The sequence below is a fragment of the Manduca sexta genome, chromosome 12 (genome assembly GCF_014839805.1).
Source record: "Manduca sexta isolate Smith_Timp_Sample1 chromosome 12, JHU_Msex_v1.0, whole genome shotgun sequence".
Classification (NCBI taxonomy): domain Eukaryota; kingdom Metazoa; phylum Arthropoda; class Insecta; order Lepidoptera; family Sphingidae; genus Manduca; species Manduca sexta.
The window spans coordinates 3,587,442-3,602,578 of record NC_051126.1 but is presented as its reverse complement, the minus strand read 5'-3'; the positions used below and the strand labels follow the sequence as shown (position 1 = coordinate 3,602,578).

General features: G+C 36.0%; 2 protein-coding genes across 2 annotated transcripts in view; both read left to right on the top strand.

The window, feature by feature from the left end:
• Positions 1-4,968, top strand: part of LOC115442794 — a 53,378-nt gene extending 48,410 nt beyond the window's left edge. Inside the window, exon 2 of the mRNA XM_030167953.2 lies at positions 1,178-4,968. Coding sequence (XP_030023813.1) covers positions 1,178-1,772 — 595 coding nt within the window. The 3' untranslated portion in view covers positions 1,773-4,968. The remainder of the gene's footprint in view (positions 1-1,177) is intronic.
• A 352-nt stretch (positions 4,969-5,320) lies between these two features.
• The window catches only part of LOC115442791 (alkyldihydroxyacetonephosphate synthase), a 28,316-nt gene continuing 18,499 nt past the window's right edge, over positions 5,321-15,137 (top strand). Inside the window, exon 1 of the mRNA XM_030167950.2 lies at positions 5,321-5,596. Coding sequence (XP_030023810.1) covers positions 5,445-5,596 — 152 coding nt within the window. The 5' untranslated portion in view covers positions 5,321-5,444. The remainder of the gene's footprint in view (positions 5,597-15,137) is intronic.

Here is a 15,137-nt window from a genome sequence, read left to right as displayed (position 1 = left end):
CTTAGTGGTCACGGGGCGGACTGAGGTGTTGGTCATCCGAAAAGTCAAAGTTACAGTTACCTATAATTTACAATTATACTACTTTTCAAATTTTAGCTGTTTGTGGTCTGATCTACGCAGAATGAGCTCACAGTGTTTTGAAGTTTAGCAGCCAGTCTTTTGGGTCCCAACTCCCAATTTAAATGTAGAACTGGATCCCAGGCTTGTGAAAACAGTCCCAATCGCTTTTTTGATCTATCTCAAAAATGGAACAAATAGAACAAAGTTTTTTTGACATGTTTATAACTAGATTATTTTGACTGACTTATTTTCGGAATCGGATTAAAGATTGAAATTGGGATCGTTTTATTCAAAACGGCTGTTAGACTGTAGAATATGGCAATGAAGAATATCTTAAAAGGAATTGTATATAGAACAATTACTGGATATTATGGTAGTGAGGGCAATGCTGTAGCTACTTTGTAATTCGAAGTGATGAACGTAGTCGATACTTTTAACACCACGATTTAAAAAATATTTCTTTGATAAACCCTTGTAACTAAATTAATAATAGAAGACAAGTTAATTAAATCGCGTGGATTTATTACAAAAAATTTTAAGCCCCTAATATTTCTGTGTTTAGCATCTGTATATGTCTGAAATCCATTGTGTCCCTAAAACGAATATTTAAATTATAAATTAGATATGTGAAGCTTCAAACTACATACAAAACTGAACCTATGTGTATAGACAGCTTTAGTTATGCTAATTGCTTTTGAAACATCATACAACACAAACGTAGGGACGTTTCACCGACACGCGCATTTGAGTTTTCTTCTTAAGCTTAGAGATAAATAAACCACTCTTTCACTGAAGTACAAAGTATGGGTACAGTTATACCGTATTAGCACGGAGATAAGTAAATACATTTTATGTGTAGTGGAACTTAGTTATGTGGGGCAATGACATAGTTAGGCGAAAGTTTGTGTAGGTACGTTATAGAAAATACTTATAGGAAAAAAAATAGTTCCTCTGTTCTGATTTCTGTTCATAATGACGATATTCTATTTTATTATATGTTGTTTATACAGATCTTTTATATTAATTCTAGGCAATACCGGGAAATTTACTTTTAACAATATTCTAAATTATTTTAAACGTTGTTACAAAAATCTCACAATATATTTTCCTATTACAGGATAGCAGCCCTAGTGCTCGCTGTGACAGCCGCGATCGGCGCACCGGCGTCCTCAGCCAGCCACAACGACAACCTGACCATAGACAAAAAAGAACCGACCACACACGAACTGCTCAGCGCGCTCGGACTGAAAAAACTCAGGGTCCCCGCCGCGCATCATAGGAAGCGATTAGCCGAACAAGGCCGACGGCACGCGACGGGCGATTCAAGAATGTACGTGATCAAATTACCACCCAATACGAGCTATTACTCGCACGCGGAGCCTGCGCCCGCCGCCGCCAGGACCCTGCCTTTACAAATGACCAGCAACGGGAAGCCTGCCAGAGTTTACCACTGGAACATTCCAGTGCTGCAAAAACTCGCCAAGAACAGACCTCAGGCGCGATTCGACGATGATCTTTTAGATGTGGAGAGTACTCCAACGTGGCCTAAGGGAGCCAATGACCATCCCAATTCTTTGGATTCGTTGGCGTATTACGTTCCAGCGAAGAAGACATCGTTTAGGAAATATTTCTCAGGCAATGGAAAGCCCAAGTCTTTCTACGTCATCGAGAAGGATAAGAAATCCGCGCAATACCACAGGTTATTGCCGTAATTACTCAATGTAATGTTGGCAACTGCGATTTGTATTCAAGTTCGCGCCGATTTGTAAAATTATGTTTAATAAGCCATGATTACGAATTAATTATCAATTTGATTCCATAAGTTCATATTTCGAAATCACTTTATGAGGCGTAAAAGAAAATCATGTGAATAACAATTGATGAAATTTTCACCTAAGAATGGATTAAAATAAATGATAATTACACAAAACTCCGCGAAACCGGATTGCTGCACATTAAAGTATTGAAAAACGGACTGAAATTATATAGCAAATATACATTTTAATTACAGTATAAAATAATTAAAATATATAGTATGCCACATACTTAATCCATGTTCGATCTTCAATATTTTATTTTGCGGCAATGCGCTTGTGGTTCCGGAGTAATTTAAATCTGCGATAACAAAGCGCCACTGCTTTCTTACTTTTAAAATCATAAGATAACATATTGGACGCAGTCACTTGTCATTATTGATTGACGGATCAGGCAATCATCCAATGTGAATTAGAGACAGCCCTTCGCCTCCAACGTGGTGTGGCTGACACTGCATCTATTAAATCATACAAATAATAAACCAGTGTCCCGTGAAATATGTCAAACATAGAAAAATAGACTGCTGATAAATATGGGTAGTTAGCCCTAAAGCATGGGCTATGGTCTCATACTTTCATTAAACATAAATATCACACTTATTAATCACCTAGTATTTTATGCTACTTGTAAAATATAACAATCGGTAGAGTAAGATATAGATTTAAAAATGGCGGTAATTTAAACATTTATTAAGCGCTTCATGCGAATGTAATTATGAACGAAATTAATACTTCATTATATCAAATTACTGCCTAACTAGCCCAGTTCTCATGTTTTGCGTCAATTTGAGGCTAATAAGGTACTTAAACCTATCTAATATATATTAAAAGAGGGACATCTCAATTTCCAGCAAACACCTATCAGATGCGACAGTCAAAAAATAATGTAAATTGATTAATTGAAGATGTCTCTTCGCTGTATCGCAAATATGATTTAAGACATTACACATATCCACTTTGTATTTAAACTTTACTTGTATATAAAATCCAGTATACACCACGTAGTTGTAAGTAATCTATAGGTGCTTAGGTATATTAGTAAGACTGTATAACGAATTTAAATTATTACTTAGAATTCTTACAACTATACTATGTAACTATGAATAAGACTTATACGAGATATTTCTGAATTTAACTGAAAGTGGCTCATATTGCTAAAACTTAAGTTATTTAGAAATAGTTCGTAAATATTTTATACGAAAATGTTCCATTGTATGCATTTATTATTGTACTGCTATAATTGAAATAACGCATAATTATATGTAAGATTATTGAGGAAGTACTTTATGGAGATAAGTATATGTATAGTATGGAAATCTTCTACTGAAATAATGAAATCAAGTCAGTGGGCTTTCGTCCCAGATAGTTACAAAAACATGAATTAGTGGAGAGGTGGCGAATTTCGGAGTCTGAATAGTATCAACCCTCTCCTGGACACAGATTGGCCTTACAAATAAGAGAATTCGCGTATGACATCTTCTATGCTAGCCCAGGGACGTAACATGGGTTCCTGCCCGGCAGGGCGGACCATAAATTTGTCGCCCAAAGTTGACGAGAGCAAAAAAGAAGTCATTTCAACGAACAAGAGTCATGCGCGCTCTAGTAATGAGACCTAATATAAAATATTTCAAAGGTTTTATTTATTTTATTCGTGGGTCGCCCGTTTGGTACCGAATGCTGATTATTCCATATGCTATACTATCTTTTTTTAAATAATCAAATCGTTTTTATTTCTTCCCAAATATTATTATTTTTATCCAACAATTAAATGCTGTCATTAATTAAAATACAAAATGTATTAAAGATGGATAAGACTGAATGTATGTAATGAATATCTGATTGTTTCAGACATGTAAACACGGGGAAGTATGAGATATTATACCTATGTATAACAATGCTTAGAAGCAAGATTAACAGAATGAAATGTATTTAAAACTTACATTTTTCAAACTTGTTCAAAACGGCCATTACCAAACATCGAAGTAAACGGAAATGACTGCGTTATAGTCTTTTGTCTTACTATTTTAAACTTTATTAAAGGATAAAAGAGCTCTCTTATAAATAACTCTTATTTGCCGTGTATAATTTTTCATTATATATATATAAATTTAACACGTCAATATTTCATATTAACAAAACTGGTACAACATGATGATTGTACGGAGTGACTCTACATAAATCGATAAACACTCGAATATATGTAAAGAAAATGAAATCTACGTTTGTGATGGATGGATAGATGGATTGATAGATCCACCAATTCCAAATTTTGTACTTTTACTGTAACTTCTATGAAAGAAAACTAACTTTTGTTATGATTACACATATTTGTACTGTACTTTTAAGACATGCTGTAATTAGTTTTGCCTAAAATGTAGGTTTCCTAATGCAGACAATCCTTTTTACCTTTGTGTCTACATATTGATATATATACTTACTATAATCAGATAGATATTGTATTGTATACATACATACCTACTGCTTTGCGACCTAATCGCTTTACATATTTTAGGACAAGACATACTTTGTCATATACGATACATAGGTATTATGACCATCATTGTAGAGCAAAGAAAGTGTTTAGAAAAACCTTATACTTGTATCTCGACTGCCTCGGTGGCGTAGTTGTATTGCATGTCCGGTACAATAGCGCTCTGAGGTCCTGGGTTCGAATCCCGGGTCGGGCAAAGTGATATTTGGGTTTTTCTGCTCAGTATCAGCCCGGAGTCTGGAATTTGTGCCCGATATGGCGATAGGCTCGCCCCCTATCACATCATGGGACGGAACATACTTGGCGAAAAGTGGGTGCCCTAGTTGCGCCTCTGCATACCCCTTCGGGGATAAATGCGTGACGTTATGTATACTTGTATCTCAAAGTATTATATGAAGACAATATAGTACACCTACTGTATAATGTAACATATTACTATACTCTTTGTAATGCATTTTTGTAGTAGTCTCGGCTCTCGAACTAAACTGATAATTACTTTTAAGGCGAAGCCTATGCTTTAACTATGATATGTTGTTAATCTAGCATTAAGTTTATTTTGTACAACATACTTAAAACTTGAACAATAAATATTTTATTAAATTATTGCGGTTATATTATTTTGACTCTACTATGGTCCAGTTTTGATAGAATAAATAAATAGCTATAAGAATAGGCGATAATATTCTTTGCTCACAGTATGCATTCACAAACTTTACTTAGTTGAGTACAGAGCAATTCTATTATATATGTCAGGACTTGGTAGTTGGTGCCTACTAGATTTTTTTAAATATTAAGAGTAATTTCTTAATACTATAGTTTTGTGTCAATACACAAACTGCCATCTAGGCAAAATTATGAGTACTAAATGTTCCAACACCTAACTAAAACTTTATTTAGATATGCACAGATGGCGTTGCAAACCCAAACGTCACTACTGTTTTAGCGATACTACACGTCACCACATGCGCGGCGAGCTGCGCGATTTATAAAAATCGTTCCAAATGCTATCCAGCATAAATCCATAATCGTCGCCCATTGTAAAAACGTCAGCTGCAAACGCGAGCAGCTCGAATAACGCGATGAAAAATACACACATTGAGAGTGATGGGAAAGACAGAACAGTTAATAGTGTGAAAAAGAAAGATTTGAGTGATAAAAATACAAACAACGAATCTAACGCAAACACCAACAGCACGGTTATCAAAGTAAAAAGTGCTATACCGAGGCGAAGGTAAGACTATTTATCGATTTATGCTTTACATGTATTTTATAATATAATTTCTGTATATTTAATTTTTCAGTAATATTTTTTATGCGAAAAAAATCCTAACGTAATGGTAAAATGTAATTAGGCGTGCCGGCTCGCTCCAGATTTTCGAGTATAATTAACAAGCGCCGATCTAAAAATATCTAGATATCCCGTACATAGAATATGCAATTTATAGTTTTGTACTCGTGAAAGCCCTGTTCTATTTTCCCGCCAAAAACATTGATTAATTTAAGACATAAATTAGACCACAGAGCGCGAGAACTCAGTGGCCTAAGTGTCGGTAGATACTCAAACCACAAGAATTGCAGTAATATTTAATAGAGTCATATCTAATATGAGTGTTCAACTCTAATAAAATATTGTATTTGATAAGATTAGAAAATTTAACGAACGTCAATAAGTTTGTGTTTTAAAAGCATAAACTTTTATTTATCACTCTACATATTGGGTTCGATGACATTGGATTGATTTTGTTCTATGATATAAAGAAATTTACTTAACATTAAAATATACATTTCAAATTATTATACTACTTGGTTTTTAGATTACAATTGTGTGATTATTACTAATTATCGCATTGAATTTAGTTTGGCGCATTTTTATGCAATCTTTATATAAACAATAATTTTGGCCCATTAAATTAATAAAAAAGATTTTACGAATACTAATTAACATTTTTATTTGCATTTTATTTGGGCCATGTTTTAATAATGCAACAATGAGAAAATATCTGCATCTGTGGCATAGTTGTACTGAGTGCGCGGTAGGACAAAATGATATGGGATTTTTCTGGACAATATCAGCCCGAGTGTAAGATACGTGCTCGGTATGGCGATCGACTCGGTTCCTATCACATCACGGCCCAGAGAGTAAAATACTTGCTCGGTGTGGCGATTGACTCGGCCCCTACCACATCACGGGATAAAACACGCATGGTGAAAAGCAGGTGCACTGGTTGAAACTCTCTTCGAAGATTAAAGACGTAATGAGGTGCGTAATGAAAACAAGGAAACGTAAAACTATCAATAATGAAAACAAAATAAAAATAGTGGCATTTACTATGTGAGCATTGTTTTGCACAAGTGTTTTGGTTTTTCCTTGTCACATACAAAAAAATCGTATCTAAAAAAATAACTTCATAGAGATCATAGAGGGTCTCCCTATTCCATTATAGAGATATTCAATGACATTAAAATTAAACTATTTTTCGGATTTTATCGCGGTTTTAATATTTTAGTTTTCTCCCGAAGTTTCGAAGACGTTGCAGCCTTCATGGTCACGGAGGGACTTTCTATGAGTAGGAAAATTTCCTGGGTTATACCTGTTCACAAAATCAAAGTCTGGCTCTGGAGCTTCTGAAACTGACGATAAACTACTGGAGCTGCTGCTGCGACGACGAACAACATTATCGGTTTGATTGTCCACGTAATAACAATAATACGCAATATGTACAGTTACTTTCGAAACAGTTCGTAAAAAATAGTTTTTAGGAACGATTGCTTCATCTGTGCCAAAGCGATTCAGGATCCAAGTAATTCGCGAACAAGCCGACAACCGCGGGTTTGTGTTGTACGTTATGAGAGTACAAAAAAAAGTATTATGAACCTTATAACACACGTTCTGATGATGTTGCAATGGACATTGCTTAACATTGAATTTCTTAACATTTTCGCTTATAACTTTTTTATTTATAATTCTACGACAAATAAAATTTGGTTTTAGCTTTATACTGACCCCCCTACACTTCAAAAAAATAAAATTGTGTCCTCTAAAAAACGCAAGGTAAGCCCTAAAAAATGTAACCTTTCAATGGACTAGTTAGCGCATCTGCACGTCGCGTCGTCGGAGCGTCAAAAATACACCGTGTGCATAGGCCCTAAGAAGATATTTCAAAAACTAAAGTGAAACGATCAAAATAATTGAAATATTATTAAAGTCATTATGTAATTGTAAAAATATAAGGCTTAAGAAACTTTCTGAGTAACAAACTGTCAATACAATTAAATCTAATGGATTTTTTACTTGAGTTTTGCATGCTCTTCCGTATAATGTCCTGGGGTCAGATCCCAGAAGACAACATAATTAGAAAGCACCATGCGACGCAAAGTGATAATTTGATATCTTAATCATGCATTATTAACTAGGATATTAATTTTATTCACAATGGCATAGACAAATTTAACATAAAAGGTATCTAGTCTTTATCCTTGACCTTGGATGTAGCAGAATTCAGATAAATATCGAGTATCAATAAACAATAGTATAGTTAACCGAAAGAAGTAGAAAATCGTGATGTGATTGCCAACCTACAAATAGTATACTTAAGTACACGAAAAAAAAATTAAAATCGTGATGCCATTGCCAACCTACAATAAACTAATATTTTCTCCCAACAATCTTACTGAACGCAAATCGCAACAGCAAAGCTGTTAATTCCGTTTAGAGACCTTAGATTCTAGTAGAACGGGCTCTTTAATTATATCTTAACAAGTACATAAATAAAGGACTAGCTACATCACGCTTCTGACACATCTAATGCAATGTAGCCATAACCCACGTTATCGCCACGCGAGTTGTATCATTCATCTCGTCATTACTTACGGCCAAAAATAGACCTAAACTCTGATACAATTATACGCACGCCTTGTTGCTTCCTTGTTAACATTATGTGATGTATATAACGCGCAAATATATACATTCTCCATAAAAAAACAGGCATGAAAGTCTAACAAGCCTTACAATATAACCAACTGCTCTCTGTCTTCCTATTTGATTAATTTCGTTGCGGGATATAGACAAATTAGTGTTTCCTGAGACTCGTCGGACTTCACCGCTTGGACACCAAATTTCATAATGCACGTAAAATAACTACAATATAAAATACTGTTTAGTGTTGATTTGTAGGCAAGTAAATAAAAATGCCAAAGTAATTGGACCAACAGTTTTAATTATCGCATTCTATATTTTCCTTGTGTGTAACAAAAATACATATAAATTGATGGAAGCGAAATGAACTCGTATTATAATCAATCTGTTTAGTTTTATTTGCAATTAAACTTTGATTTAACTTCGTCAACTGATCAAGAAGACAAGCAAGTTGCTCGTCTTATAGTAAACGTCACAACTACCAATAAACAATGGCAATATCATCTAGGACTTGTTACTACAAACCTCAGCGTGACACCCCACGTCTATCATGAGACATGAGTTGTTCATTCTCTTAATGTATATATAGCAGTTAACGCACGAATTGCTGGATGGATTTGGATAAAATTTGGCACATGGATAGACTAGTTCCTCCGTTAATATTAAAAGTAGTTTTTGCCGCACATAGGGGTTGTATTAAACATTAGTTTTAATAATTTTTTGACCAATAGGAAATATTATATGGCTTTGATCTCCAGGACTACTGACCTACATTAGTGCAAATTTGTTCGCCTATGTGATAAATATATAAGGTTTAGGAAATATATAAGGAAATAAAAACCAATCTCTTCTGCTTTTGTACTAGCTATGGAGTTTATGTATGAACGATCTATTATATCCTTACATATTATAATACAAAGTCTCCCTCCCGTATCTGTCTGAAAATTGTAAAAGATATTTAACGAATTTTCATCAATGGACGGATTGTTTGAACAAAAAGGTTTTATAATTCGGGATTTTTATTGAAAACTAGTTGACCCGACAGACGTTGTCCTGTCTTAACTATATATGCACGCGCGCATTCTGTCGATCGCTGACAGTTATTTCAAACCATTTACAGTTATGTAAAATTAATATTGTCGTTAAGTTTTCTTAAATTTCCAAATTTTGCGCGCAATTTTTTAAATTTTTTCTTTCATAAGAACCTTCTCCTGACAATAACAAACACAACAAAAAAAAATGTGAAATCGGTTCAGCCGTTCGCGCGTGATGGCGTGACCAAGGGAAATAGGGATTCATTTATATAATATATAGATATTTATTATTCAAATAAAGGCTCAGTATAAAATGAAATAAAATTTAACAATGTGATCAGTGTCCATATTTTAACAAAGACAAACATAGCACATAAAGTAATAATTTCTTGGCGTTGAATTTCATAGTAGTAACGTAAATATGTTAAACAAATAAAATTATGTTGGGCATTACGTGTTACTCCTCAGATCATTGTTCTGGTTAATAGAATTTACTTGTTTCATCTGGACTGGGCTAGTATTTACATGGAACTCTCGGTTTTCATAGACAGGTGAATACTTGGCCCACCTTCTCTTTCGACGGCTTCATTAATAAACATTTAGAATATGCTGGTGCAAGGGGCACAATATTAGAAGTAAGAAATTATTATTTTTGTTTATTATTTTCTGTATTAAGTAAGGCTTGCATCGCTGACGTAGTTGTGTATTACAGTACAACTAAGGTTACTAGTTCGATCGCCGGGTCGGGCAAAGTGGTCTTTTTATTACTCAGTATCAGCCCGGAGTCTGGAATTTGTGCCCGATATGGCAATAGGCTCGCCACTTGTCACATCATGGGACAGAATAGTGAATGCACATGACAACGAATGGGAGTTGCGGGTCTGCCTACCCCTTCGGGGATTAAAGGTGTATGTCTATATTGAGTATAATTATTTAACGCGCTACACCTATTATAGAACAACAGCTTTAAGACCTATATAATACTCAATTTTTTAATTTATTTTATTATCCAAACTAAATACACCTGCCTACGAAAAATAGGTATAAAACTCAAACACTTGAAGTCAGTGACTCCAAAACGTTGATTTAGAATGTGGGGAAATATTACGATAAGAGATTAGATAGCGCTCGGCTGACCGATATTCCGCTGACGGTGTCTATTGTATCATATTTTTAACAAGAAATAATATTTACAAGGCCTAAGTACCTACTCGCCTTTATCTGATAATGGAGTTCGCATATGGAAGAAATGAATGTTTACATTTTTAAATTGTGACTAAACAAATTTATAAATAGTGCTTATGACGTCGTATATATAAAATCTATTTTGAAGTTTTTGAAAATTTCTTGGCTGTGGAATAGTGTTCACTTATCTGAACTTACCAGAGCGGCGATAGCTAGTTGAGTGTGGAACGGACTGCCAAGACAAATGTCCGCAGGTTTAAATCCCAAGGGCACACACCTCTGGGGACACTGACTTCTGAAACACAGGTTTATACCTAGCTCAGAAGTCAGGGAACTAAATTATTATTGTTAAAACTTGTGGGAAATAAATTATTATTATTATAAATTATTATTTTTTGTATCATGTCTGAATCTCGGCTTATAGACCGGGTTGCATGGTGCGGACGGACCAAAGCCAAGTCTGCAGCAACATAAAGTAAAATATTGTTTATAGTGTGAAAGGTACAAGAAACTTAATCGTGGTCCATCTGCAGAAATTTTCTCACTATGCGACAAGTGTTGAGGATGACTGCTTTTTGAAGGGTTATGTATATGAATTTTGGTAGATGGGGTGTACCTCTGAATTTTCTAAAATCATGTGTGTATTCTTTGTGAATTTATCGTTCGCTTTAACGGTGAAGGAAAACATCGTGAGGAAACCTGCACATCTGAGAAGTTCTCTATAGGAATTTCGAAGATGTGTGAAGTCTACCAATCCGCACTAGGCCAGCGTGGTGGACTAAGGCCTAATCCCTCTCAGTAGTAGAGGACGCCCGTGCTCAGCAGTGGGCAAGTATATAATATAGGGCTGATATTATTATTATTATATCTAAACCTTCGCTTGCTGTACGATTTAAGGACCTTTAAGATATTAGCGGTCTTCTTCCTACTTTCGTAACGATTCGATGATTCTTTACCATTAGGCGACCCATTGGCCTCTTTATTGTAAGAAAGCTAAGCCAGAGTAACTACTCAACACAATAAGACTTAACATCTCATGTCTCGGGATGGCGAGCGCTGTGGAGTACCAAACAATACTTTGTAATTCAAGGTGTTGGATGGTGTTTTTACAGTTTATGGGGAGTCGTATCGCTTACCATCAGGCGAACGGCAAGCTCCGCCCTGTGGAATGGGGGCGTTTGGAGAATTCCACCACGGTATCCCCTGCCTGTCGTAAGAGGCGACTAATAGGGGCCACGAAGGGGGTTGTCGGCGGGCAGCAGGGGGCTGTCCGCCCTAGTGCATTTCTGTGCATCTTTGCACATTTGTCGGTTAACCTCCCGGTTGGACGGCAGTGTGTGTAGTTGGCCTCACGCTGCCGTAGACGCCGAGGGCGTCCTTCGGTGCGCGGGGCTTCTGAGCCCCCCCATAGGGAGACGGGCCGCAAGGCGGCACCGCGCAGGGGCGGCTGCGGTCGCAGACTAGACACTTTAACGTCAGAGGAAGCCCGCAGCCGTCCCTAATGCGCCGAAGAGGGCCACCGCGGAGTTTTAGCTGGTAGGCCGTGCATAGGTTTAAGTTGTATATAGGGTTAGGGACTCGGCCCGGCGGTCGCCCGAAGGTCGTCATCAAATCCGGGCGGCTCAACGCCGGGCCGTAAGGCACGGTTACCCCAGCATAACCGCTCAGTCGCCCCCCACGAAGGCTGGGTGGTAGTAATAAGGGACTTTCTCCGCGAAACCAAAAAAAAAAAAAAAAAAAAAAAGGCGAACGGCAAGCTCGTCTCGTCATTCAAAGTACTAAAAAAAAGAAAAGGCATGTGTATGAGGCAGCCTTATGTGTTTTGAGTGTTTGTAAATAGCCTTATATCTGTCGAATGTTTGGTAGAATTGGGTTGGTAATTTTACCACTGACTGCCTGCCCTAATCCACCACGTTGCCTACAACAGATAACTGAATACTGATAATTGTGTATTTGATACGTACACATACGATAGTACTTACGTTTATGCAAGTTATATTTGACATTTATTTTCAAATAAGGATAAATACACTATTAGATTTTGAATTACCAAAAATATACATATAATCTGTACATATCTAATCTATACTATTATATTTACTATAATACAGTTGTGTTTGCATGAGCGCGCTAATCTCAGGAAGTATTGGTTTGAATTTAAAAAATATTGTAGTATTCAATATCCCATTTATTGAGGAAGGCTATAGGCTATATAACATCACGCTATAACCAGTAGGAGCGCAACACTAATGAAAATTTATTCCTTTTGAGAACTTCCGTTGCGTGCGTTGCGTAAACGGTTAAAGTTACGCAACAATCGTCTGTGACGAAATTTTTCTTAAAAAGTTTTAAAAAAATATATATTAAAACAAACTCTCCCGCAGCATTGGACTGCCTAACTGAACTCGACAAACTCAAAGCTACCTAACAGCTTTCGATGAAATTTTGTATGAAAATAGTAAATAAATAAGTAATAGAAACACCGGGAAGGAAATAGGCTCCTTTCTATCCCGGGAAAATATATAGCGGGACTTTTATCACGGAAAGCTCTTTGATGTGACTGAAGCCGCCAGCAAAAGCTAGTACTAATATATACCTACAGTACAGAGAGTACCTAGTACCTACAGTGTCTGAATATTGCTTACGTTTACAATTAAGGTGCTGAAATCGAAACAAAATAGCACTAAATAAAACAAAAAAAGTAAAACGGTCTGAGATTAGAGTGAATATTGTCAAGCGTCATCTCCAACCTAAGAGAAATCAAAAACTATGTCGCGTGGCGTCCCTAACATATACAAATACAAATACTTAAAATAAAGAGATATCCGTTACATCAATGCATTCAGAAATAACTGCTGGTATAAAAACAATTGTGCATTATGTCTTTAACAAAGGATGCCAGGTAAGTTTTTAAGATGCTTTTATGTCATATATTTAGTACGATGATTGAAATCAATCTTGCGTATTACAAAGTGACCCGCCGCGTCTGTCTTGTTTCTTGAACGCGATAAACTTAAAAACTACCGAACGGATATTTAATATACTCATCAATGGACGGAGTGATTCAAGAGGAAGATTTAATGCATATAAATCATTTTTGCTACTATTACCATTAATGCTCCGATCCTATTAGTCATAGCGTGATGTTATATTAGTCTATAGTCTTTCTCGATACATGGGCTATCCAACACTAAAATAATTATTTAATTCGAACCAGTATTTCCCGAAATTGGCGTCAAACAAACTATTCAGCTGCATATAATAGTATAGATAATGTTTTGTACAACAGGAAAAAATATAGGTACATATGAACATAATTATGTAGCGGAACTGCTACCCGTACGAAGCTGGAGCGAGTCGCAAATTAAATAAAATATGATGAAAATAAAACATCATGTACAGACACCAACTAACCCAATTTATAAGTATCGTGTACCTGGAATTGATTACTTACATACTATGATAATATAATAAAGAGATAACTTGATAATTTCTCTATATGATAATTTGATTTTGGGCTATAAGGATTAGATCGTAATCCCGCAATAAACAGCTGAAATAAGGTCAGGGGCCTATTCCGTCTATGGTAGCAAATCCGTTTTTTGGCAACTGCGTGATTTCTAATCAAAGGACAGTTTTCATAGGTCGTATAGGTAATAGGGGATGTTTCGGCGCTTTTATCTATACGGCTATCAAAGCTGTCCTTCGATTAGAACGCCCGTAATAGCAAAAAGACGGATATGCCCTCGTAGACGGAATAGGGCCCCCGACCTTACGTACTTGCTTGTATGACAGCCCAGGTTACAGTCCTATGTTATTTGAATGTGTCTTGCATTACTTAAATGCAGAAATTGAACGGACGAGATTGCCTCGGTGGCGGAGTTAGCGTCCCACGTTCAAATCCCAGGTCGGGAAAAGCGCTATTTAGTTTTTCCGTTTAATGTCAGCCCGGAGGCTGAAAATTGCACCCGATATTGCAATAGTCTTGCTTTTTATAATGTTATGAGGGAAAACCTAAAATAGGCGAAAAGTGGGTGCCTGCTTGCACCTTTGCCTACCCCTTCGGGGATGAAGGTGTTATGTATTGTTGAGATTTGGCAAACGAGTGGACCAAGTCTTAAACATACATATATTACGCTATTTATGTCTGAAAATTGCATTTTACGCAGGCAAAATTGTTTCGTATGGATTCCGGAGCAGATATTATTCATAATAATTATATCATTATAAAGCAATTACAGTGCGTAAAGTTCCTTTCTATAATTAAATTTAATGTAGAGACTTTGTTTATTCAGGTTCTCGCTGAAAATTTTAATTTTGAAAATCCGATTATCTTTATTGTAAAGTAGGTTTTGCTCGCGGGTTCATCTGCGTAAAAGAGGTTTTGCAATATAAAAGTTCCAAGATAAAAATAGCCTATAGCACTCAGGGTTAGTGTAGCTTCCTATTAGTGGAAGAATTATCAAAATCGCTTCATTAGTTCCAAAGATTAGCGCCTCCAAACCTACAAACAAACTCACATACTTTTCCTCTTTATATATTAGTGTAAATGTCAGGATTTAAAATATGTCGCTAATTCTTATAATTATAATATAGTAATAATAATCTCATACTCAGTTGTAAATTAACTAAATTAA